Genomic DNA, 26,993 nt, shown 5'->3' on the forward strand with positions numbered 1-26,993 from the left:
CGAAAGCTGGGTCCGTTATATAAAGAAAAATTAAAGAAAGGGTCATTACAGTATTCTATTTTTCTCACATAGCCTACCATAGTACCAGCTAGATGAATATGGCTTTTCATAAATTCTGTAAAAATAAATAATTTAATTTTCGAGTTTGGACGCCGATATTTGTGAAAAAGGAATCAAATTACTCAAGCTAATTTACGATTCGTACACCATGGTTTCTCGAGAGTTTGTGGAGAATATAGCTTCGTCTCTTGTTCGAGAGTATTTAAGCCGGAAGGTGAGTTTTATGTAATTAAAAAATTACCAGAGAAAAGGAGAAATTATCGTTTGCATTCCCGTTGCGCGAGCGCTGGTTGCTAGCCGAGCGTTAGGCCGGGCGAGCGAGCGGCGACCGCTGCGCTGGCGCTGGCTGTATGATGGGTAGACCATCGACCCAAAGTTTCAGTGAGTCCAGGTGGTTTCAAACCGCCTCGATCACAAGAATCCCCGTTAAATTACGAGAACTTTTTAAGGCTAAAAAATACTCGTTAATTATTCCTGCATTCACACCGCCCCGAAACACATCCTTCGGGCACTCATTCAATGAACAAGGTTATAATATAATATAACCTTGTTCTCACTTATATCTCCATGTGTGGCAAAATAAGTAGCTATATTACATGATTTTTTTATTTTTTTTAAATACAGACAAATTATACATCACTTGAAAGGTTTTTTCAAGACAAATTCAATGGTGAAGACCAAATTACAATTGGAGCACCATAACTGAAGATATGGCCTCTTAAAGGGACGCTATACGCAGAACTTTTCTGCCACCCAAGACAAGTACCCATTGGGTGGCAGATCTACAGGTACTTGTAGATCTAAGAAACTTCCATACTTTTTTTCATGTAGGTTACTAAGTTAATTTGACTAAAATGCAACACAAGAGGTGATCTTGTAGAGCATGGCTGTGTTACCTTCATATTTTTCTTATTCAAACAGCTTCTATTTGTGAAAATATAGTAAGATAACAAATTAGAATAAGACAAGAGAATTGCATGGAACGCTTTGCGTTGTTAAAAAAAATTAATCAACTCTTGGGGGTCTCATTCCTCAACAGACTTTAATCAGAAAATAAAAATGAATGTCCCACTATACTTCCCAGTATCTGTAAGATTTATATCATTCAAAAGTAGAAAATTAAGTTTTGCAAGTAAATTTTTTTTTCTTTCTGTTTTCCATGTTCACTCTGTATTCTGTATAATTACCATGATGTCTCTTTTTGTTTGCAGATCTGAGAATGCGAGATCAGACAGCTGGAGCTGCAACAGTAGCTAGAAATGTACTCCACTGCTTAGAATTATAGAATATATTAACATTAAATATATTGGAATATATAAAGTTAAAAAGCAAGTCTCTGACATTATCTGAATTTCTACTACATTTAAAATCACATTTACAAAATAATCTCCCTCCTAGTAAACATAATAAAACAGGGACCCATTATTGTGTACATCATGTGAATTGATGAGACAGCTTATTGATATGATGACACAAAACAACAGAATATAGATATAGTCATGTATCTATTCATTTTAATACCAGTACCAGGCAGCAGTCAATGCATGGTCTGCGCCTGTACACCATGAAAAAAAATGAGACTGGAATTAAAAGTGCTTTAATTCCCACCTTTTCTTTTTTCTTGAAATATTAAGTTGAAATTATCATTAATTTATCATCAATACACATAATTCATGCAGAAATCAAATGCACAACTTATCACCTACAACTAATTTCAATGGGTTTAACAATAACATACATGCATCAAGTACCACACCCACGGCCACCACGCCCACTCACTCCTTTCGGTCAGCCATGGCACCAAAATCACACTCTAGGCGGCACAACATGGGCTTGCATTCGCCTCTTGCGCAGCTATGCGACACATTCTTATATATCAAAATTAGATTTTCTGATACAAATACACTTCAAAGAATTAATTTATATCTGATATTTGACTGTTCCCTGGGAAATTTTCTGTTTATACGGCTTTGAAGTAAGAAAATAGAAACACGATTTACCTTAAGTGTCCAAAAAACTCCTTTTTGTAACGAAAAACATTGCCGACATTGAAATGAAATCGTCACTAACTTGTAGAAGAAAGTCTGCCGATTTTAATGATACATAACACATGGTTATTTGATGCCCCTAGAGGGTGTCAACAAGTAAAAGTAACTTGCAAGATTAACCCGGTTCTGGAGTCATATTTTCCAAAATGGCGACTTCCATCGTGCGACGACGGACAGGTGGTGCTCTCGAAAACGGCCTTAAAAACAACATTTTGGCGATGCAAATGTGAGTAAATTGACTAGAAATAAGAAGTTTAGATATAATAGAAAAAGATCGTAACATTTTATGAAAAAAGGATTTGAAATGTTGATACACTGGCTCAATGAATTTTGCCCATTTTGTGTGTTGGCAGAATAGGAAATGTGTTAAACGCGAACCCGTTGCGATCGCTATAATAAGGGTGGCAATGTTTGGCTTATTTTCTCTTTTTCTTTGGGGCAAATGCTTGATTTTTTTACACTGACAGTTTCCATTACACCTATTATTCATACAACTTGACTCTTATTTAAATTTGATTCTTTAAATTATTTTTTTCTTAATTAAAAACAATTTTCTTGCCATATTACTTTCCACCAATAGAGGGCGTACAAAAAAATATGCCCAAAATTCAAGTTTTTGAGTGCTCTGGTGAATACAAAAATTATTTCCAAGTTACTAATGAAAAATAAATTGCAACTGTATAGAAATTAGTAATTTTGGTCACATAAGTGATATTTTAATGATTTTTTAAAGTGTGTACTCAGTATGGCAGTGAGTCCAAACTTCGCGCGTGTCCAAACTTCGCGGACGGTCATTATCTCCAAAACTAGCCAATATCCTTAAAATCTGACATCATCAATGTGAAAAGCGACCTAAAATTACCCTTCGCTGAAAGTTTCTTTAGGATTAGTCCAGTATTCATGAAAATATTGGCAAAAGATCGGCAAATTTGTCACCGTTAGCACCTGTTTTGAAGAAAGCAACAAGCATCACGATATCGAATTTTGCAAGCAGAAATCATAAAAAAATGTGAGTTAAATGTGGTACTAACCGATTCAATAGCATTTTGCCATCAATCTGATATAAATATTTCACTTTTTGAGCTTGAGTCTTTGTTTAAATCTCCACAAAAGCTTTGGTGCGCGAAGTTAGGTCACACTTTTTCTGAACGGTTTTCCAGCACAGCCCGCATTCGCCGATCGGAATAGAATTTTGAGATCGCGATACCGGCGAAACCCCGTGACCTACTTTACATTTTCGTCCATGATTTTATAGTTTACGATCTTGCCGTCAATGTGGTTACTATTTCTTGAATTGGTTTTGTATAAATTATGAATAATTTGTGGACAAAATTAAGCCTGATGAATATCTTTGAAAAGTGCGCGAAGTTTGGACACCCCATCATACAACATTGGCATTCCATAGTCCTACCTGTAGATTCCCCACAGCTCACAGGCAGGGTGGTAGCAGTGAACAAGTGCCTTCGGGATTATCCCGAAGTTACGAGTATGCGCAGTGTGGTCTGATAAGCAGGCAAGGCGGGAGATTCAAAATCACTAGCCCAGCAGCCACCCACGCCGCCGCGCCCAACGACACGCTGGGATAAAAGTTCCCGTAATTTGCTTTCACATCGCCAAAATACCTGCGACCTTGGAAAAATCCCCACGAAAGTTCTCGTAATTTCGCCAAGTACCTACTATTTAGCGGGTATTTTCTTTCGGGGAAATTACGCGTAGTTCGCTTTCACATTACCAAAATACCTGGTATTTTCTGATCGGGGTAAATTTCCCGATCAGAGAATACCTGGAACTGGCGAACTTCGAGGCGGTCTAAAACCGCCTTCTAATATATTTTGGTTGTTCCGCTGAACTGCGTTGGCTCCGCTGAACTGCGTTGGCTCCGCTGAACTGCGTTGGTTCCACTCACCCATACATAGACTGAAGAGTTGTTGGCTCGTACGTACGGTACAGTACGATTAGCAGTACCGTATAGTTAGATCTAGTAACATTCGGTGGAATTGGAAACCAGGGGCCCGTTTCATAAAGGACTTGCAACTGTTGTAACTTTGCCATAATGGCAACTACCATGGCAACAGGTCTCAGCAGCCAATCAAAACCAAGGTTACCATGGTAGTTGCCATAATGGCAAAGTTACAACAGTTGCAAGTCCTTTATGAAACGGGCCCCTGATTTTCTAATCTTTTTTTTTGTAGGCCTAGGCCTACATAAAAATTTTATTAAAATGTCACATTATCAAAGAGAAAGTACCGGTACATTCAAACTGACGAAATATATGTAAAATTCAGAAATATCGTACCTTAAACCGCAGTTACCGCTAATTCCTTTCAAATGATGATTGAAACATAGTCTTCTTCGCACTCACAGTCACACAAGCATGCGAGGTTAGTTACCTCGCACAACGCATTGTCATTTCATAATGAATTTTGATGTTTTCATTCATCACACGAATATGAGAGAATGAAACACGCCAAAATCTTCAAAATATGCTAAATTTATTAATGTAAATCTTATCATCTAACGTAATTTTAAAGGTCAAGTCCACCTCAGAAATATTTTGATTTGAATCAATAGAGAAAAATCAGACAAGCACAATGCTGAAAATTTCATCTTTCAAAATCGGAGTTATGACATTCCAAAGTTTCGCTTATTTTCAACAAAATAGTTTTATGAACGAGCCAGTTACATCCAAATGAGAGAGTCGATGATGTCACTCACTATTTCTTTTGTTTTTTATTGTTTGAATTATACAATATTTCAATTTTCACGAATTTGACGATTTAGACCTCCTTGACTGAAACATAAAACATTAAACAATGGTAATTCCACATGTTCAGGGTGAAATAAAACTTTGTTTCACAGGACAATGAGGAGAAAATTAGAATATCTCATATTTCATATAATAAAATACAAAAGAAATAGTGAGTGAGTGATGTCATCAACTCTCCCATTAGGATGTAACTGGCTCGTTCATATAACTATTTTGTTAAAAATAAGCGAAACTTTGAAATGTCATAACTTTCTTATTTTACATCCGATTTTGATGAAATTTTCAGTGTTATGCTTGTTGAATTTTTCTCTTTTTATTCAAATCAAGATTTTGTTGGGGTGGACTTGTCCTTTAAAAAATGTGCTCGAACTTATTTATTAAGAGATATTTTAAATGCTTACACCCAAATCTTAGCCAAGATACTCCGTCCGATCCTTAATACTGCAGTGGAAATTATGCAAACAACAATCGAAATGCAAATTTTTCCTTTCGAACAGTCTAGATTCAAGTCGTCGGGGCATAATAGGAAATTGTACCAAATAAATGGCGCTATATCATAAAATAACGCTGAACAGCGAAAAAAAACAGAGGAAAAAAAATGCGGAGCGCCTAGAACGCAACCAGCAGTACAGCTGATCTGACGTAAATGACGTAAACAAGCAAGTTTATTAAATAATATTGCGCTCCCTCTCTGTGCGTATAGAGAAAACTAGCAAATAAGGTCCATGTCTTCTTCGACATCAAGAAAAATCATCGATATAAATTACCAGAAAGACAGAGGAAATGAAATTGGCTTCATATCGTTTGGTAAGTTTCATATCCAAAGCTTATCTGATATCAATCTATTTCTAATTTTAACAAAATAGGCATAAACTTATTGCAAGTGCCATGCCAGTGGTTATCCTGTGCACAGCGGCGGTAATGTACCCATGGGTATCATCATCGATCCTTTCGTTGGTCAACGTAAGTTGCCATCTTGGATGACGTCATCATCCTTACAGACGTATGCACCAGTTGCCAGATATCGCGATTTGTGCCGCTCCTTTGCGCTTGTAGATGTGCGTGCGTTCAGAATTTGTCACTCGCATTGGTTTTCCAGTCCAAAAGCCTTAGTAAAAGCACATCACGTTGAGTGCAACACACGGCTGCCATTTTTTCCTCTCAGGCAGAAAAGTAAAAAAAGAAAAAAAGGAATAATAAGGAATAAATCATCGGTAATGTATACTTTTGTTATTTTCTTAGAACTTATAAAGTATCAAAAGAAAGATTAGAGTCTAACAAAAATAGTGGGCCTTCGTTCAAGATAATATAATGTCATTTAGAATTAAAAAAAAAAAATCTGGACAAAACCCGTCCTCCGAATGGGTGACCTGATTCCACATGCAGGCTCGTACTAACACACATAATGGGGATTATAGTAAAATGTCAGAAATTGTTGAATAAATCCCCAGAAACGACGGTTATTTCTGTCTATATGAAGGGGTGACCATAATTTGCGCACATTTTTAAAATTAACATTAAGTTTATTTTCAATAAAAAATTTCTCACAGCCCACACAAATTAATCAAAATCATCAAGATCCTAAAGTCAAATTCACTTGACGGAATTATAAAGTCATGAAAGTAGGTCAAGGGTTTCGCGATCTAAAAATTCCATGGCGATCGACTAGTGCTCGCTCGGCTGAAAAAGTGTCATAAAAAAGTGTGACCTTTGTGCACAATCGTTTTGCAAGGATTTAAAAAAAAAATTAAAGCAGACAAAGGTAAGATAATTATCAGATGGAGGATAAAATGCCATAAATTCGGTTGGTACCATTTACTTACTTATACCCTTTTTACACAGGATTTTCTTAACCCCGGACTATCGCTAACCCCGTACTATCCTTAACCCCGTACTATTTTTTTTCCTTTTCACACATGCCAAATTGTTATTGCTAACCCCGGATAAGGAATGCTTGCTTTTTACACACGAAACTCTCAAACCCCGGACTAGTGGTTTTTGTCGATCATTCGTAGTACAAGTACTTCACTCGTACACTTTTTACACACGCTAACATTTCCTTAACCCCGTACTATAGGTGGGGCTAAATTACTATTTAGCCCCACCTATAGTACAGGGTTAAGCTTAGCCCACTTTCGTTTTACACTAGCGATCTAAACCCTGTACTATCGCTCTTAGCACCGCAATTGCTGGGATAACCCTGCTTTTTTGCAGGGCCAAATAATCCCGTACTATAGGTGGGGTTAGCCCACTTTGCAAAAATGCTGTGTAAAAAGAAAGTGGGCTAAGCTTAACCCCGTACTATAGGTGGGGCTAAATGGCAATTTAGCCCCACCTATAGTACGGGGTTAAGGAAATTTTAGCCTATGTAAAAAGGGTATTATTTGGAGACCTCTGCGTGTAAACTGGCTATTTCTTGATGCTTGTCGAGAAGATCATGTTTTTTTGGAGCGGACACAGAATGTAACAAAATGTGCCGATGTTTTGCCAATATTTTCACAAATGGAGACCTTACCTTCAAGAAAGGAGTCGTCCGTGTAATACAAGTGTAAAAAATGAGAGGGGTTCAATTGCTGTATACCTGTAACTGTATGGGACACACTTCAATTTTGTACCAGTAAATTCTGAGCTCACTGCAGCTTCCTTTTGTGGTGTGACGTAATTGAATATCCGCGCACTCCTTGAATCTGGGGCCCTGTTTCATAAACTTGTTACAATAACAAATTTGCAATAGCAGTTAAAAGCTACTGACATCCTTCAATCTGATTGGTTGATGGTAAATTTTTTATTTTAACTAGTCTTTATGAAACAGGTCCATGGTGTCTCCAAAATTCAAGAGAACAATTTTGCATGGTTCAAGTTGGTTTACGGTTTCATCAAAATATCCGCATATTACAGCCAATTAGGCTAAATTGCATTGAATATACAAAATATAACAATACGATGATAAAATGATACATTATAAATTATGTACTTTTTACAAATTTAACGACAAACGCATTTGGTAACCTGGCAGATGAAGGAAAAGAGGACAAGAGTGTAGAGAAAAGGGGAAAAGAAGTTTCAAATCAACAGAGTAGGGGATGATGTAGGTAAGAGGGGTTGATGAAGATAAGGGGCCTGTTGCATAAAACTTTATACCTGAGAAAACTCAGGTAAAAACTGAAAACTAAAGTTAGTCTGATTTCTACCATTGACTTTTAACACAGCACAAAAACTCCAGTAAAAACAACTCGAGTTTTCTCAGGTAAAAAGTCTTATGCAACGGGCCCCCAGGAGGACATGATAGAGGGGAAGAAGAACAGTATATACATGGTGGAAATAATTCTGATTTGATTTTAAACCAAGGGAAAAGAATGAAGACTGAAAAAAAAATGTAAAAAGTTTCTGAAAACTAATTTTCTTCTACTTGTACCGTATCTTCTCTGCCGTGTACAGGACTGCAAGAGCACTTTGAAAGTCATGGACTCTGAGATGCCAAGGACGGAGCAGAGTATCAGTAACAGATCACAGCTCGCCAGGGAGGTACACATTGAAAAAATCATGAGGAAAAACAAGGTAGGTTCTTTCGAGTGTTGAGTGCTGCTTCGAGGTGCTGAATGTAACTGCACTGGTGTGGACAAAGTGCTCTTAAAAATTATGCGTAAGCTTATGCACAACTGGAATATGTTTTTAGGTGCTACGTCGGCTCCCATTTGATATATCATTTAGCACAAGAAAAGGTCACCAGTCGTGCATAAAGTCGATCGTAACTGACAGATCTGGGGGGTGTTTCACAAAGATTTAAGCATGACTTAAGTCGCACTTAAATGCCGACGCGTACATGATATGCAACGCGCGATCTTATTGATAGATACGCAGTAGTGCGCGTCCCCATGGCACGATCTGACCAATGCGGTCAAGCCTTTCATACCGTACGCAACTCGGTATTTAAGTGCGACTCTAGGTCATACTTAAATCTTGAAACACCCCCCTGCTTTATGAAAAACCCACACGGAGGAGGTTTTACAAAGACATAGGTGTGATTCATTTTTTAACCCAACTGGACATTTAAGTGTATTATAAGTCATACTTAACTCTTTGTGAAATACCCCCCACCCCTGTTTGCATCATGTGGGGATTCCCTTTTAAATCTGTATCTATTTATTTTGTGCTTGTAGTTTAGGGGCTTGTTCCATAAAGACTTTAAGATATTATTATTTATCATTATTATAATTTTGTCATTATTGTTACCACCGTATATTAGTTGTATCATAATACACGTCATGTGAGTTAAAATTTATTTTTAGTTATAGTGCAAGCTATTTCTGTACATTTCCTTTGGTTATTGGGCATAGTTGACTGCTGTTCTAACAAAATATATTCAATATTCATTTTATTTGAACCGTGATTTTTCTTTCTCCTGTTGAATGCTAATTGAGCTGTATGATCTGTGATTGAAGTTAGTGTCCTGGCCATTATCTACGAGAGGGTAATAATTGGAGGGGGGGGGTAGTTGCCAAGGGGATGGTTGCCCATTTTCATAGTCAAACTGCCTTCAATAATTGTTTTCTGTTATCCACAATATTTCTTGTTTTTAGGGTACCACCAAGCCCTATCGATCTTTAATTGAGGTCATTATTGGGGGAGGGGGGAATTGTCCTGGGGGGTATTTTCCCAGGGGGTAATTGTCCTAGAGCATAATTCCATTAATAATTATTTTCTGTGAACCACAATTTTTTTTTTTTTTAGGACGCCACTGAGCCCTATCGATCTATGATCGAAGTCATCGTCAAGTTCCTGATTGAGAAAGGGGGTAGCAGCAAGGACAATGATGGCATCCCTGAGCAACGATCCTCCACAGATCTTAGGTCATCAGAAAGGAAGACTTCACACTCAGCCCGGGGAAAGCACAAGGAGAAGTCGGATCAGAAACAACATGGTGCGAAGTCTCCTAGAACTAGTAACAGTAGTCCTACTGGTAAGTGAAGGTATTTTGTGCAGACCTGTTGTATGAGTCTTACAGTAGTTAAACAATATGAAAGTAAGAGTGCATCTCAAAATATATTCTCTATATTATAATGTCTTTTTGTATCCAATATTTTTTATAAATAATTAATACTAAGAAACAGAGATGCCAAGTTCAAAGACCAGCTATGCTTGAGATTTTCTGTGAATCTGAGTGAGATCACAGACATTGTGTACAATGTATATGGGGATAGGCTGTGATAGTTGCGTGAGACAGAGATTTGAGATGAACAAGAGTCCAAAATGCTTGAGTCTCACGCATAATGCATGAGACTTGGTAGCTCTGAAGAAAGCATGAATGTTCCTAAATTAGCAGCCGAAGTGAGCAATCAAAAAAGTATATTGTTGAGTTAAGAAATAAGTGGCAATCTTCTTTTGTCAAGAGAGAGTTCTCTTCATGAACTAAGAGACTCGGACAATGTGAGGCTGTGACTGTTGCTATAAAAGGATACATTTTTTTTGTAAGATGTCCTCAAAATGTTGAGGTATGTTTTTTTTAAGGGCCAACTAAAATGTATATGTAACTTTCATTCTTTTTGCACTGTGATTGATATTGATGTTCCAAATTTTGCAGAATTGACCGGTCTACCTCAGTCAGACGTCAGCACAGGATCGTTAGGTCGGGAACCCACCATGGTCATCACCATGAAAGACCGGCCGAATGTGAAACCAGATGACCTACAGCTTGCCAAAGATCTTCAGTCACAGAAATCCATTGGTTCGGATGAAAGTAAAAACAGATTGCCCTCTTCTTCATCATCAACGTCGACGAGTAACATGAATAAATCCGGAAAGAAGTCCATTCGGCCGGGCAGCGCTTCAAAAAATAGGGGATTATCAGGACCCATCACCAGCAGCTTGGATGTGAGTTAACTTCTCTCTGATTTCATTTTGATAAAATGGAATAATCTAATCTTAACTAACATAATTGTTATGTTGCCCTCATTCATACAAATGACCATAAAATGTGGAAAAACAGGGTTGACATTGTTTTTTTTTAGCAGATCCCAAATTTTACAAATGCTAGGTATTGTGAGAAGATGTCACATTTGCGTGAAGACTTTGCAGAAATTTATATTCAATGGCTTCAATATATGCATTTTGCCTTCATGAATAGATAATTTCATGCATGCTTTTCATTGTGCAGCAAATAATCAATGGTAATTATTTAAAAAAAATGACTTACTCACCCAACTTTCCGAGTCAGTACCCTGCAAAAATCCTGAAATTTATTTGCCCCAAAAATGTAGCTTGTAATTTTGAATTGAATATTACATTCAATTTCATTTTTTTTATTGCACAATATATGTAAATTTGATTCTTTCTAGTGATTTAAAAAATTGAATATGAATAAACGAAGATTATCATAGCAGTGTAATTTTAATCATGTTTCAAGAGCAATTAAGATATGCATATTTTATTGATTTTAGGCTGGAGATAGAAGAAGAAGCCAAAAGAGTTCAAAGTCCTCAGCGCACTCCCTGATATCAGCAAGTAAGTCTGCAACCTTTGAACCCGACATATCTACCTCAGGCTTTGACCTTTCCCCTTCCAAGAAGACGACGTCGTCGTCAAGCCGTGGGCTGCTGAAGAACTTTGGCTTTGATCTCTCTCCGGAAAATACCCTAGAGACAACAGAGTCCGCCGGTAAGGATGCATCACAAGAGCTGGATGAAAAGACCAATGGACACGCCAACTTGTCGTCTACAAAAGCTGACAGGTCCTCAAGACATAGAAGATCCTTCGATGATAACACGGATGTGGGTAGACCAGGAAGTAGATCAGGAGTTAGCAGCTCTAGGTAATAATGATGATGATGGTGTTGATGATGGTGATGAGGATGATGATCGTGAGGATGATGATGGTGGTGATGGTGGTGATGATGGTGATGATGGTGGTGATGGTGATGATGATGGTGAGGATGATGATGGTGATGATGGTAGTGATGGTGATGATGATGGTGAGGATGATGATGGTGGTGATGGTGGTGATGATGGTGATGCAGAGCTACCAAATAGTACTGATTTTCCGTATTTAGTACTGAAAATAGAGAAGAATACTGATGGTTTCATGCAAAATACTGATTTCCAAAGTTTCAGTTTATGAGTTGTCCTATGGTATTCCTGTGAAAATACTAATTTTCCTCACCAAAATACTGATTTTCAGCCTTGAAAATACTGAAATGTTCTTGTTCAGGTTGGCAGCTCTGGTGATGGTGATAATGGTGATGATAATAATAATTATACTTGCTTGTATAGCGCTTAATACTTACTTTGTCAGAAGTCTCTAAGCGCTCTACAGTATGCAGCACTCGATGATGGTGATGATGGTGATGATGATGATGACATGGTGATGATGATGGTGATGGCAATGATGATGGTGATGATGATGATGACGATAATGATGTTGATGATGATGGATGATAATGATCCTTTGTTGATTCCACGGATGTTGGTTAAAAGAAAAAATGATAAAAGTAATATAAAGTTCCAGTCTTGTATATCTTATTATCATCTAACACTGTTTTTCCAGTGGGAATTCGAATACTGATTATATCATGTGTTTAATCACGCAAACCTTTAAATAACAGATGCATTTCAAGGAGAGTAGATCAATGTCTTGTTAAAGGCCATAACTGCTGCTACAGGGATCCTTGTAGATCTAAATCTCGAGACTTATGACGTCATGTAACATAAAAAAAAATGATGAATTCTAAAAACTTTTTTATGATGGATTGATGGATTTTCCTCAAACATTTAACAATATTTTTAATTAATCTTTTCTTCTATTTTGATAATAAACTTTACATCATGATGAACTTTCCCTTTAACAAAGTCAATGTGATATCAAATGACTCCTTTCTAATAAGTAAATAACTATAACAGCAAAAAAATCTAGTGCTCTGAATATGCACCAACAAAATTCCTTTGATTTTGCTGGCAGGAAAGGACCATCTTTGGACATGCCATCAGTTAGCACTCAGAAGAAAGAAGTCTCAACCCTAGGTGACCTTGAGATGGGGGATATAGACGACCTTGATGATGACTTTCAAGGAATCCAGCTTGGTTCATACACACCCAGTGGCAAGAAACCCATCGATACCAGACCAATCACACAACAGCTTGCAATGGTAAGTTGTTGAAGATCAGTGTTCCTGCTAGAGAATTATTAGTGTTGGTCACAATTTCATAGTGATTTTAGGCCAATTTAGTTGTCTTAAAGCTGAAAGTGAATGAAACATCATGTGATAACTATCTGACTTTGCAAATCTTTGAAAATAAAGTATTATTGCAAATGAAACAAAATTACGGACAGAAATTAATCAATTACAATTCTTCTTTGCAAGCAGTTGTGCTTAAAAAAAAATTCATTTGAAATTAGTGGTGGTCAGAAGAAATGTTTATCAACATGAGTGGTGGTCGGAAATCTTCTGTGCCAGTGAGACCAGGGCCCAGTCTTACAAAGAGTTACAATTGATCCAATCAATCACAAATATCGAAAGCCAGCAACATCAACATCTAAAATGCATGTTCAAAATATTTTCTCGATATGCTGTATCTTCATGCGCTCATCCTTTTCTTGAAAATTCAGTGTGCTTCATTTTAGTACAGAGAACATTGTACAAATTTCCTGAAGAAAAAATTATGACGTTGATGGATTTCCATATACTTGAGATTGCTTGGATCAATCATATCTACAGGAACTTTGCATAATGTCCTTTGTAAACAAAGAGAAGCACACTAAATGTTCAAGAAAACAATGAATGTATGAATATTCAGCATATCTAGAAAATATTCTGAACACAATATGCAGTTAAGATGTTGACTTTGCTGGCATTCCATAGTTGTATTTGATCAGATCAATCATAACTCTTTGTAAGACGGGGCCCTGGTGGGTGTTTCATGAAAGTTGTCAGCACTGACTAAATTGTCAGTGCTGAAAATTTCAGTGAAATCCTTGGTTTTGATTGGCTGAAAGGCACTGGCCTCTGACAGTTACTATGGTAACTGTCGGAGAAAGACAACTTGTCAGTGCTGACAACTTTCATGAAACGGTCCCCAGATCTTGATCCACCATGGTATGGTGACAATAAACCTTGAGATCAAAGACTTACTTATGAAATCAATGTTTGCTACAACCACTGTGGTTTAATTTTAAGCTGTCCCTCAAAGCAGACTGTTTCATTATCATCTTTTGAATATACAGCAATTAAAGACCCTCCTGTTCGGTCAAGGAACTGGGTGTTTCAATGATGAATGGAGGTTGCAGGGCCTCGGCTTCAATGAGCTATCAGACATTTCGTATGGGATCGTCCAACACAAGGTATGAGTCGGAATGTGATATTGCTGTGAATATGTATTCATGCATTGATGTGATTTAAATTCTGTTACTGCTTACGTATTGCTGTCTTTATGTCCTGTTATACCAGCATTAGTTCCCACAGTTGCGATTTGCGTCACGATTTAAATGGCGTACTTAATCGTGGAGTAATCGTAGTGATCTTATCAGATCAGTCGTGACATCCAAGAAGGTGACCAAGGAGGCGGTAGCCAAGAAGCCAAAGGCCTCGAACCCCAAGACAATCGTATTGATCGTATAAAATTTTTGAAGGGTTCAAAATTTCTGTAATATGTTACGATAGGCCAATCGTGGCTTTTATACAGGATCACACGGCAGTGGGGACGGGGTATTAACAATCAGTATTCATCGAAGTGGTATGAATGTTAATTCTATGTTTTGATGAGAAAAACAATATTTTATTTACAACGATTGTCACTGAAAAAAATTTACTTGTCTAAAATTTTTCAATATTTAAGTGAGGTATTTGGTGATTTGCTGCTATTGAGGAATGGTATGATATACTGAATTTGAACCATATATGAAAACTTCATAAGTGTTATTTTATTCTTCCCATAATGCATCATCGGCAGCATTAGGCATTGAAAGAAATTGTCACCAAAGAGACTGTAGCCTCTGTTGTGATATTTTATGTAATTTGTTTTACTTTCTTTTACTTTCTTTGAAGGGTGGCCCATGCGGTCTGCTAGCTTCAGTTCAGGCCTGCATGCTTCAGAGGCTGTTATTCAGTGAAGGTAGCACACCGATGACTGCTGCCAATTTGAAGCTACTGTCAGAAAAGAGGAGAGTCAAATGTTTGGTTCAGGCCATCTGTGATATAGTGTGGAGGGCAGGCCAGAAAAGGAATGCAGTCATTGCTCTGTAAGTAAATTAATTTTGATTATTTGCTTGTCAAAGTTACATAGAGTATTGAAAACTTATTTCAGTTTCATGTTGGGTTGCCATGGCCAAGTGGTCTTAGGCGCCTGACTCGACATATGAAAGTCCTGTGTTCGATCCCCGGCCACGCATTACGACAAAACCCTTGTTGGGGAGATGACAGCAGTTCAGTGCCCTGAACAGCTGTTGTATACCTCCTTAACAAAAACCTTGTTAGAGGATCCAAGATATTTCGTTTGCGCTAGCAACCCTGTATTGCCCAAATATTTCTCCTCCGCAGGTAAGCCTGAGGTTTAGACCATAAACAACAGGTGTGATATTATGTAAGGGAAGCTCTGCCTGTAGTAGGCCTTTTGGAATCAAATTATTTTATTGGATTTTTAATCAAGTTTTCAAAGCCATTGTATTTTGAAATCCAATCTTAATTTGTTTTCAATTTCGAACAAAGAAAATCGGCCCCAAAATAAGGAAACTATCAAAGAGAATAAAAATGGTTGCATCCAGTGGCAAGCGAGTTTGCTCTAATCTTGGTAATTGCGGTTTGGTTTTTTCGGACCCATAAATTGAAATGCTGTCACACATTCTTGGTAAATATTTGTGCACTTTTTTTATATTACAATTTTATTTATTAATGTTATTGTTTGTTATGAATTCCATGATTATATACATTTTAAAGCTATTTTACCATTGTCACCAGTGATTACCTTTGCCAAGGGAGGAGGGAGGCATATCATCAACATCAACTTGAGAGCGGTGTTGGCTCAGTCAGTAATGCGTCTGCCCGTCGAACCAAAGATCGTGGGTTCGAGTCCACCCCAGGCGGATGACTAAAGCCAGTGCGTTGTGTGTAAACGTCTCTCCCATGTTTCATAGATGCAGGCTATGTTACAATGGAAAACACTCCGTCCCTCGGATAGGACGTTAAATGGAGGCCCCGTGTAGAGGAGAGTCACCACCTTTGCACGTTAAGAACCCATTGCACTATTCGTATAAGAGTAGGGGGAAGCCCCGGTGTAGTGGTCCACCTGCATTCCCCCCAATCAGTTATATCGGGAGGAGAGACCTGCGGGTCACAGTGATTCAGTTCGCTTTTCGCCTCCCAGGCACAGGTGACGCCAAACAAAAATAATAAATAATAATAATAATTCGATGTCTGACAAGTTCTTTGGTTTTGATTTGATGGGAAGCAAAAGTGTGTCAAGATTTACCGTAATGACAAATCAGACTGTCCGAATAAAGTCATATCATGAAATTTTTCCCATGGATCATTAATGAAATTTTCACAGATTTTTCTTGTAGGGAATCATAAACTAAGCAACACTTGATGCAGTAATTTTTACTGCATACAATTAATAATCAATTCTTCTAATTTTCTTTTTTTTTTCTTTCATTAATTGAATTGCACCTTTTTAAGGATGGGGTCCAGAAAAATTTCATATAAAAAGCTGATCGATTTTAACACTTTTTTATTCTGTATTTGTAGGCCAGCTACCAAACCCCATTTCTCAGGAGGAGGGCGTTACAAGAACGATGGGCTTACGGAAACGGTTAGTCACTGGAACTCATCTATGTAACTCTTTTATCATGGCCTTAAAATGTGTTATTCTAGCACTATACATGATATAGTCAGAGTCTGCCAGAGTTCACCTTCTTTAAGTTGAATAATCAGCTGTAAAATGAAAATGATTTTTTAAATTCAAATTTTACTTAAATCAAGTACATTTCTGTGCTTTTAAAGAGATTAGATTACTTATATTAGATTTTACAATTTCATAAGATAACATTAACTGTAATGATTTGATAAATAATATATTTTTTGAAGAGTAGACATGATTTTTAGAAATTTAGAAGAAAAGAAAATGAATCTTACAAAACAGAATGTAATTCTGAAGAATTTGTAAAACATTTTTATTTATGTATATAAATTTATGTATAAGAAATAAAGAATACAGGTTTGGGTTATAAAAAAACACACAAAAAGAATAAGACTGAAAATGAATTCCATTTCATAACCAATTATTTTAGCATGTACTACAATCCATTTTTATATGTTCATTACAAAGTGAAGTAACAATGTATGTATGTATGTTTATTTATTTAAATACGGGATTAAAAAACCTGCTTTCAGCTGCAAGGCTGTTTTTCAGCAAGTCCGTACATAAAACTTGAAAACATAAAACAATAAATTATTAATCATGAACAAAATAATAAATACAAACATTTGAACAGACATAAATTACATGAGGAAAATAAAAATTTGAGATAAGAGAATAAGAACTAATAAAGCAACAAAAAACAAATCAATGTATAAACATAAACAAAAGTACAATATACATGATAAAAAATGAAAGCAATACAATGGTCAGAATCTCAGTCAGCAACATTTACGGACAACTAATTGGATAGATATTTTGGATGCATTGATAGATTTTATTTAGCATAGCTCTAATCTTGAATTATATTTACATAGCTTGCAAACAATATTAGATCTGTTCCCATTTCGGTTATCCTTTATTTCAGAAAGAAAGTATGATCTATATTGGATGTGTTCACATTTAATCTATGTGTTTTAGAAAGTGTGTGTACTCTTCATTGGACATGTTCACACTGTAAATTCAGCTTACTTATACCAATGTATTGTTTTAGATTAACTTGAACCTGTTCAAGTCTAGAGATGAACTTGCTGATTACGTCCAGGGAAACATCGGTGTATTCACTGAGAGCAAGGGAAGAGGTTGTATTCTTCTCCTCTATTCCACTCTTTTCTCAAGAACTATCGACATGTAAGTAATGATAACAATCTTTTCCATTCTTGTAAAGTGCATGTCATGGCCAACAGCTAATTCGGCTGTAGTAAATATGTTTATCAAACAAATATCAATCTTTCTGTCTTTTATCCTCCATGTTATACCGGACATGGTGGCTCCGTGGTAGAGTGTCCGCCTCATGAACGGGAGGTCGCGGGTTGGATCCTCGGCCGAGTCATACCAAAGACCATAAAAATGGTACTTTCTGCCTTCTTGCAAGGCTCTCCAAATTTACATTGGAGAAGGATAATAATAACATTAGTATGCTACACAGGGCCCACTGGTATAGCAGTTTCCTAACTGAAGTGGTTACCCTGGGTAAATAAAACATTATAAGTATTATTATTATTATATTCTTTGTATTTTAGTCTGTATGCTGTTTTACATTGTACTTTGTTTAATGAAATGTGTTTGCTATTAGTTATATGCTCTTATTTGCACTGCCCTGCAATCTGTTGCAAATGAAATGAAACTTCAGGCAGTTGTGATTAGTCAAATTCTTTATATAAACTTGCTGAAAATTCACCTTTCACCTACTTGCAACCGTAAAATGCTGGTCATTTGTCCAAAGTTTCCCAAAATATTTTGATTTGATACTAAATATGCAAGAAAAAACCTGTTTTTTTATTTTAATTTACTTGAGTTTGCTTGTGAAAATAAAAACAATATTTGAAATTTCTTTAACCTCATTTTGTTGTTGTTGTTATATTCACCTTATAGAATTATGACTATTTTCATCACCTTCAGTAAATAAAAAACATCTTTTAGACATGTGAACTGAACAGGTTTTGTAAAAGAAAAAATATAATGGATATTGACGAGGTGTTGTGATGTAGTGGTTCAGTCACTTGACTCTGAAACCAAGGGTTGAGGGTTCAAATCCCACTTAGTGCCAATGTCCTTTGGCACAGCATTTATCCAATTTTGTCACTCTCCACCCAGGTGTTAAATGGGTACCCCATAGTATGTGAAAGTCATTGTGATTAGAGTGGCATGTGTGCACCGATAAACGGTTGCCTGGCCAGGATACTCCCCAGGGAGTGGAGATGGTGCACTTTATGTGTGGAATAGTGATGGATCCTATGACTGGGGTAATAATAATTGCAATATAAAGTGCTTAGAAATCAAAGTATGAAGCGCTTTACAAATGTACCTACATTATTATTATTATCATCAATATAACATAAAACAATGCTTTTGATTTTTATAGGGTAATGGAGGATATGGACAATATGGAGAACACATTGATTGGAGCTCATGGCTACTGTACACAGGTGAGTAGGTCATTCCAGAGAGGTTTGGTGAAATTAGAACTGAACTATGGAAAGCCAGCAGCACCATAAATATTTGTATACAATACAGTCAGCGAGAAGGCCTAGTAAAGGTCGTAACTGCACTCTCTGTGACAAAACTGCTATTCATGCGTTTCGTAATACAAACAAGTTGCAGCAGTATTGTGACCTCACTCATTTGCTTTGATCCTAAAAGCCCTGTCACATTGTTCCATGCAAGCCTTGCGTGTGACTTGCGGATAACTATTTTTGCTACCTGTAGGTTGGCCCATTGAAAGTATCTCGCAATTCACATGCAGAAGGGCACACAAGTCTGATTTGCACGTAGAAAAGTTTTGAACATTTTTGCGGGTGAGTTGCGGATGATTGAACGATGTGACAGAGCCTTAGAAGATTGGTCGACAAAAGTACTCTACAGTGCATAGAGATTATGAATATAGTGCACTATATAAATACCCCATTATTATTGTTGTTATTATTATTATATTATTATTATACTCAACACCATGCATTCATCCCATTTTGTTTCTCGTTCAAAGTGATAAAAAACCTACTTTACGCACTGCTCTTTTCCTAGGATCTCACCCGTAGTCCGACTCATTGATCCTTACCCTTTCCTGCGCATGTCTTCATATTTTGTACGTCTTAAGACAAAATTGGTCAAATCACAAGCTTCTCATGATAATGAATGTAGGTGATACATTTATTATTTATTGCATAAATGCAGTATTGTCATTGATAATAATAATAATTCTTATTCACCCAGTGGAAGCGCCGTGGTGTAGCTGTTCTGTTTCTTTCCTTGTAATCAGACGGTCATGTGTTCGAATCCCACCATGGCCTAGCGCCCTTTGGCAAGGCGTCAATCCACACTTTGCCACTCTCACCCAGGTGCTAATTGGGTACCGGTAGAAAACAATCGTCGTCGTGGTTGGTTTAGCAAGTGTGCGCCTAACAGGCTGCTTGAAATGCTATGAATCCAGTGACCGGGTAATAATAATTGTGAAGCGCTTTGAACAGTCGTAGATTGATAAAGCGCTATATAAATGCCAATTATTATTATTATCCAGCTGTAAACTGTTTATCCAACGGGCCCTGCGTATAACAGGTCCCACTTTTAAAGTCTGATTCGGCCAGGGATTGAACTCACGACCTCCCATTCATGAGGCGGGCGCTCTACCACTGAGCCACCATGTCTGGTTATTTGATTATTTCTTCCTTGTATCGGTCATCTTTGCAGGAGATGGTCAACCTGATAGTGACCGGTAAAGCGATATCCAACGTCTTCAACGATACGGTAGAGCTTGGTTCGGGGAAGGATGTCACCAGATTGAAAGGGTTGAGTGGACGTTCGGACATTGGCTTCCTCTCACTCTTTGAACACTACAAGTCGTGTCAGGTAAGAGCTCTTCCTTTGAGGGAATCTTATCTTCTTGGAAAAAACTTGGTCATGTAACTTGACTTGCTTAGTGGATCATGGAACCTGTTATTTCTCATCCGAATGGGGTTGAAAGAAATAAAGTTGAAGTTATGCAGGGATTCAAGTTTATTTAGGGATGTTCTTAAACTAATATGGAAATTGGAAATGCCTTTGCCGACTTAGTTGTCCCGGTAGCAAAGGACTTTGAGAACTCTGTGTGACAAGGTGGGAATAGGTGTAGCAGGATTATTTTGCGTGAACCATTTCTTCAGGATTTCGGGTTTCTGCATCCCTGGATGTTGAGTTTCCCTTCAGTGGTGGCATTAGGCCTAGTTACAGTGGGTTATCCTGTTTGTGCATTTGGAATGCCCCTGCCGTACTAAATCACTCACAACTTCAGCTTGATCACTTCTATAGAAAGGCATGCTTTTTGAAGCAGGGGGTCCAAGAAAGTTGCAGTTTGTAAGAGATCAATCACATATCTTTTCATATGCATCTAACAGCGTTTGGCTCATGCTACTTTTGTCATGGCAATCACAGGTGTGTTTTCTTCACATTCTTTGCATAGATTTTCTAATTGGTACATACAAGGGAAATACAAGAAATTGTAGTTTGGTACTTAGGTACTGCGAAAGAAGTCAGACATGTCATGAATAGGTTTTAAGTAGTTCAGTTCGATCTTTGTAAGGTCTGCCATAGTGGGCATCATCTTAGTGTTCTATATCTCAATAAGCATACTACAGTGTACAGATTCAAATTTTATTGAGGGAGAGTGGAAATACTCTCATATTTCTTTCAATAATATGTACATGTGAAAACATACAAATATCATACATTATTTTGAACATAAATATACAAATATAATTATGAAACATTAAGATGAGATTAAAAAAAATAATGAAAGAAAAAGATATCCAAAAAAGCCTCAATGGCTTGAAAAAAAGGGAAACCAAGAATAAAACATAAGAATGATTATAGAAAATGATTTACAAATAGAACAGAGTACTGGAATGCGTCGCCACAACAGTACATTAGAGTTTGATTTCGATGATCGGTGGGCACGTCGTCAGTACTTTCTTTCAAACAAAAACACTGACGACATGCCAGCAAATCCTGTTGGTGTTTGATGATTCACGTCAACATTTTCATATGTGCTGTTCCATCTGGTGCGAACAGCTTGCTGCCACTTGTAGATTGGAAGGTTAAGTTGCTTTTTGTTTGTCCGAGAGCAGAAAGGCGGCGTTGAAGCCTCTGTGTGTGAACTCTGCCAGTGTAATGCATCCAGCCAGAGGCGTGCACATGAGCCTGCGATTCAGGTGACACGACATTTGCTCTAACGACATTTGCTCCGGTCTCCATATCTCAGATGGCATAGGGTTAGAGTTTAATTGTAAGAGTTTTTGATTCAGAATAATGAAAAGATCAGGATTAGGGTGTATTCAGTTTTGGAGGTTGGTTTTTTTATGCTTGGTTCAACGTGCAGATTTTCCACCAGAGCAATTGTCGCCAGAGTAAATGTCATGGAAAATCCAGTTCACTCCTGCTCTGGCAATCAAGTTCAGTTCGTCTCCAAAGTATGGAACATGTGCCCTACCATTGTCTCTGACAGCTTCTGTGGTATTTGCAACGCTTTTTGTCTCACCTGCGAAGCAGAGTGAGACTATAGGCGCCGCTTTTCCGACGGCGGCGTCAACATCAAATCTTAACCCGAGGTTAAGTTTTTGAAATGACATCATAACTTAGAAAGTATATGGACCTAGTTCATGAAACTTGGCCATAAGGTTAATCAAGTATTACTGAACATCCTGTCAGAGTTTCATGTCACATGACCAAGGTCAAAGGTCATTTAGGGTCAATGAACTTAGACCATGTTGGAGGAATCAACATCGAAATCTTAACCTGAGGTTAAGTTTTTGAAATGTCATCATAACTTAGAAAATATATAGACCTAGTTCATGAAACTTGGACATAAGGTTAATCAGGTATCACTGAACATCCTGCATGAGTTTCACGTCACATGACCAAGGTCAAAGGTCATTTAGGGTCAATGAACTTTGGCCGAATTGGGGATATCTGTTGAATTCCCATCATAACTTTGAAAGTTTATGGATCTGATTCATGAAACTTGGACATAATAGTAATCAAGCATCACTGAATATTTTATGCAAGTTTCAGGTCTAATGATTAAGGTCAAAGGTCATTTAGGGTCAATGAACTTTGGCCGAATCGGGGGTATCTGTTGAATTACCATCATAACTTTGAAAGTTTATTAGTCTAGTTCATTAAACTTGAACATATGAGTAATCAAATATCACTGAACATCCTGTGCGCTTTTCAGGTCACATGACCAAGGTCAAAGGTCAATGAACTTTGGCCGAATTGGGTGTATCTGTTGAATTACCATCATAACTTTTAAAGTTTATGGATCTGATTCATGAAACTTGTACATAAGAGTAATCAAGTATCACTGAACATCCTGTGCGAGTTTCAGGTCACATGATCAAGGTCAAAGGTCATGTAAGGTCAATGAACTTTGGCTATGTTGGGGTTTTTTGTTGAATAACCATCATATCTGTAAGTTTATTGGTCTCGTTCATAAAAAGTGGACATAAGAGTAACCATGTATCACTGAACATCTTGTGTGAGTTAGAGTAGTATTCAAAGTCAGCACTGCTGCTATATTGAACCGCGTGATGCAGGTGAGACGGCCAGAGGCATTCCACTTGTTGTAACTTTTGCTGCCAAGCGGGAAGCATCCATTACCCGGTCACCTGGCATGGATGAAAGAGATGCTGAGATGCATTCTGCATCATGTGGTGGAAGGGCCACAATGTTGTCCAAAGTGCGAAGTACCCACTCCACGATGACTGTATGAATTGTTACTCCCCAAGTACTGCGTCATGTTCTTGGCAGTCCTGGGGCCAGTTGCAGAAAGAGCTGCGATCAATCGCAACTCTAAAAATCATGCGCAACTTCATTTTCAACCAATCAGCAGGGCGCATTTGGGACTTGCGATTGATTTTTTTTACTTGTGTGTAAACACAACTCTTTCTGCAATGGTCCCCAGGGATCTGAAGTAAGGGAAAAGTTTTCTCTTCCATCAGCAAATAGATGGACTACATCATTGTGTAATTTCTCATACAACTCCTGGACGACTGTAGAAACTGCCTTTCTTGAAGGAAGAGTTTATCTTGGGTTGAATGCCTTCAGCATCTTCACAAATCCCTGTTCCTCTACTGTATAGATTGGTTGCATATCTTGGGCAACGTGGTTTGCACCAGCTCTTGTCATTTCTTGGGCACGGCCACTGGTTGGATTGCATGCCATCAATGTTTGGAACATGTCCTGTGAAATTGAAAAGAAAGGCAGAAAGAAACTTGTTCATTTGTTCTCTTGGACTCTCATGTTCTCATGCAGCTCTTGAACTCTTAAAAAAAAATCATCTAGTCATTTTATGTTTTTATTGAAAAGAAAAGTCCCTGCTGTGGTGTTATATACATTTGTCCTTCCTTGCAATTGTTCTTACTTCTGGACAATCCTTTTCTTTTTATGGTTTATCTGTTGAAATGCATATTAGGTGGGAACTTAATATTACAAGAGTCTTATTTATTGACAGTAGTCATTTTATTCATCATTTATTAATCTTTATGTTGGAATTCATGATATTAGGTGGGAACTTATTACAAGACTCCAAGGTTCCCGATCTGGGTAGTCTGCAGTGAGAGCCACTTCAGCGTGTTATTCTCTCTCAAGAAGGAACTGCTCGGGGATTGGAGGATGGAGAGACATTTTGATCTTTATTACTATGACGGACTCGCCAAGCAACAGGAGGAGATTAGACTCACGATTGGTACGAAAATAAGATAATTGTGATGGGAATGATGATGGCGGTGATGATGATGATGATGCTGTTGATGATGATGATGATGATGATGATGATGACGATGGTGATGGTGGTAGTGGTGATGATGATGCTGGTGATGATGTTGATGCTGGTGGTGATGATGGTGGTGATGATGATGATGATGGTGATGATAGTGATGATGGGGGTGGTGGTGATGATGGGACTGATGAGATTATAATGACCGTGATAATGATTTTGATGATTGGTGGTGAATGATGATGGTGATGTTGATGATGATAGTGGTGATAATGGTGATGATGATGATGGTACTGATGATGATGATGACATTGAGACTATAATGATGATGGCGATGCTGATGGTAGCGACAGATATGATGATGATGGTGTAGGTGATGTTGGTAATGATTGTGATGGTAATGACGATGATGGATAATGGTAAATAATATTATGGGATTATAGATGGCATATATGTGAAAAGCAAGGTGATATATCAGGCTTTAGGACAGATTGCATACAGGACTTTGGCTTTAAAGAGCTTATATTGATATGTATGTGTTTGTTGCTATAAAAAGCACATTTGATATGTTTATTTACTGTTGATATCTTCTTTAGACACTACTCAGACATGTCCTGCCTCTGATGATGATGATCTTATACCACCCCTAGAACACTGCATCAGGACAAAGTAAGTTAATCATATTTTGTGAAATGTTAGGGTGTCTTTCTTTCTGTCCATTTATTTGTTAGAAAATCTATGATTTAAACCATGGTTTGAAAAAAAAATAACAGAGGGATAAAATAACAATAATAGGTTGATAGATTCCCTCAGCATGGGTCAATACCTATTTTAAAAATCTTTTCAATCAATTACATTATGATTGTTTAATAAATATGTTTTAGAATCGATTCTCAAGTTAATTTCATTGAAAAGGGACTTGCATATATGTTTACTACCTCATGTAGGATTATGACATCATTGGCATCTTGATTCATTTACTGCAAAGAATAGCTACTGATCATCCATCTTTTGCAAAGAATACCTACTGATCATCCAAGCGTTAACACATACCACATAAATATGGTATCAAATTATTTGGGAGAAGATATTTTTCAAGCCATATATAATGATTATGCGTTCATGACATATTTTTTCCTTAAAATTTGTGAGGTGTGAAGTTTTTTTTTCCTCATACGGTATATTCTTAACTCACTAACATCACTAAGTTGTTAATATTTTTATTGGTATGTATGATAGTAATTTTCACGGTTATGAGAGTTGGGCTTTTGGGGGCTTTCATTTTCAACTGAATTTCAGCTTATTTGAGCTTTCCTTTGTACAAAAGTGTTGGAGCTCTGTCAAATTTAGTTTTTTTTAAGCATTCTTCAGCATTTTTCAGCTTTTATTTGTCATCAGTCACTTCCCTGCACTTTCTTGGTCATTATTTGTTGATAAAATGTTATTTCATAGAGAAATTAATTATATATCAAATCACTTCATTCTTGTAGATGGCCAGAAGCGGTGGTCAATTGGAACGGATCAGAACCCATCTTATGATCAACTGTTGGTCTTTGGAGTGTCGCTCTAGTCTTGATTTGGTTTGATTCAGAACTCACCTGGTGGAACACATATGGACACCAAGATAGATGCCTGACGATCCCTTCATCACCCAAAGACTGAATTGACGATCTCTCTGCGTGCATTATCAAGAGCCCCTATATGTAGAGAGCAGCGACACGAGAGGTCTGCAGTTTTGACCCTCAAAATGGCATTCAGATTCTTGCCATTCAAGAGATACAGGTTCTTGTTGAGCTTGGATTGAAAGCTAAGTAACGGGAAGAATTTCTTGGCCCTAAATTGGCGTTACTCGAGAATAATAATAATATTCCACTTTTATATAGCGCTTAATATATCGGAACGACGTGTCTAAGCACTTTACAGAAATACCTGATGCACAGCCCCAACTCATGGTCGACTTGCGTCCAATGTATAGCCCGTTGCCTAATTTTCACTTTATATACAAGTTTTACAGAAGGGGTTGAAAGCAAAGTGTAATGCTGGGCCCAAAGGAAGTTCTAGAGCAGATTCAGGGATGATCCTTCAACTAGGATTGTTTCCGACGTATCCTGTTAAAGAAAAGGAACAACAAAATATTATTTAACCCTAAATAGACTGGGCTATTTCGATGCCTAAGAAGACGGGGGGGCTGATTCAGCCCCCCCTTATGATCTCGGCCGTCGATTGCGCAATCGCGACGAAAATTGGCACATGCGTTACCCATGGCATTCTCTACAAAACTATAACATCAAATTCTGCAAAAAATCTCATGTCTCATTAATTATGCTAATTTATGGGTAAAATCATAAGTTTGCTCTAATTAATAAAATAATGCCCCTGAAATGCTAATTTTTGTTTCACATACTCCAGATAGGCATCTGATCAAATTTATTTATAAAAAATTTCAACATCATCAACATTGTCAATGGAAATTG

At 37.4% G+C, this 26,993-nt stretch overlaps 1 protein-coding gene across 1 annotated transcript; it reads left to right on the forward strand.

The window, feature by feature from the left end:
* The first annotated feature begins 24 nt into the window (after nucleotides 1–24).
* LOC121426190 (probable ubiquitin carboxyl-terminal hydrolase MINDY-4) lies at nucleotides 25–26,719 on the forward strand. Its single transcript, XM_041622394.1, has 15 exons — nucleotides 25–274; nucleotides 8,314–8,433; nucleotides 9,607–9,835; nucleotides 10,457–10,746; nucleotides 11,313–11,683; nucleotides 12,826–13,012; nucleotides 14,089–14,205; nucleotides 14,909–15,102; nucleotides 16,604–16,667; nucleotides 17,767–17,903; nucleotides 19,138–19,201; nucleotides 20,460–20,618; nucleotides 24,309–24,489; nucleotides 25,116–25,188; nucleotides 26,010–26,719. The coding sequence occupies exons 1-15, from the start codon at nucleotides 209–211 to the stop codon at nucleotides 26,056–26,058; spliced, it is 2,301 nt and encodes a 766-aa protein (XP_041478328.1). The 5' UTR covers nucleotides 25–208; the 3' UTR covers nucleotides 26,059–26,719.
* Nucleotides 26,720–26,993: the final 274 nt, after the last annotated feature.

The sequence above is a fragment of the Lytechinus variegatus genome, chromosome 13, assembly GCF_018143015.1.
Source record: "Lytechinus variegatus isolate NC3 chromosome 13, Lvar_3.0, whole genome shotgun sequence".
Lineage (NCBI taxonomy): Eukaryota > Metazoa > Echinodermata > Echinoidea > Temnopleuroida > Toxopneustidae > Lytechinus > Lytechinus variegatus.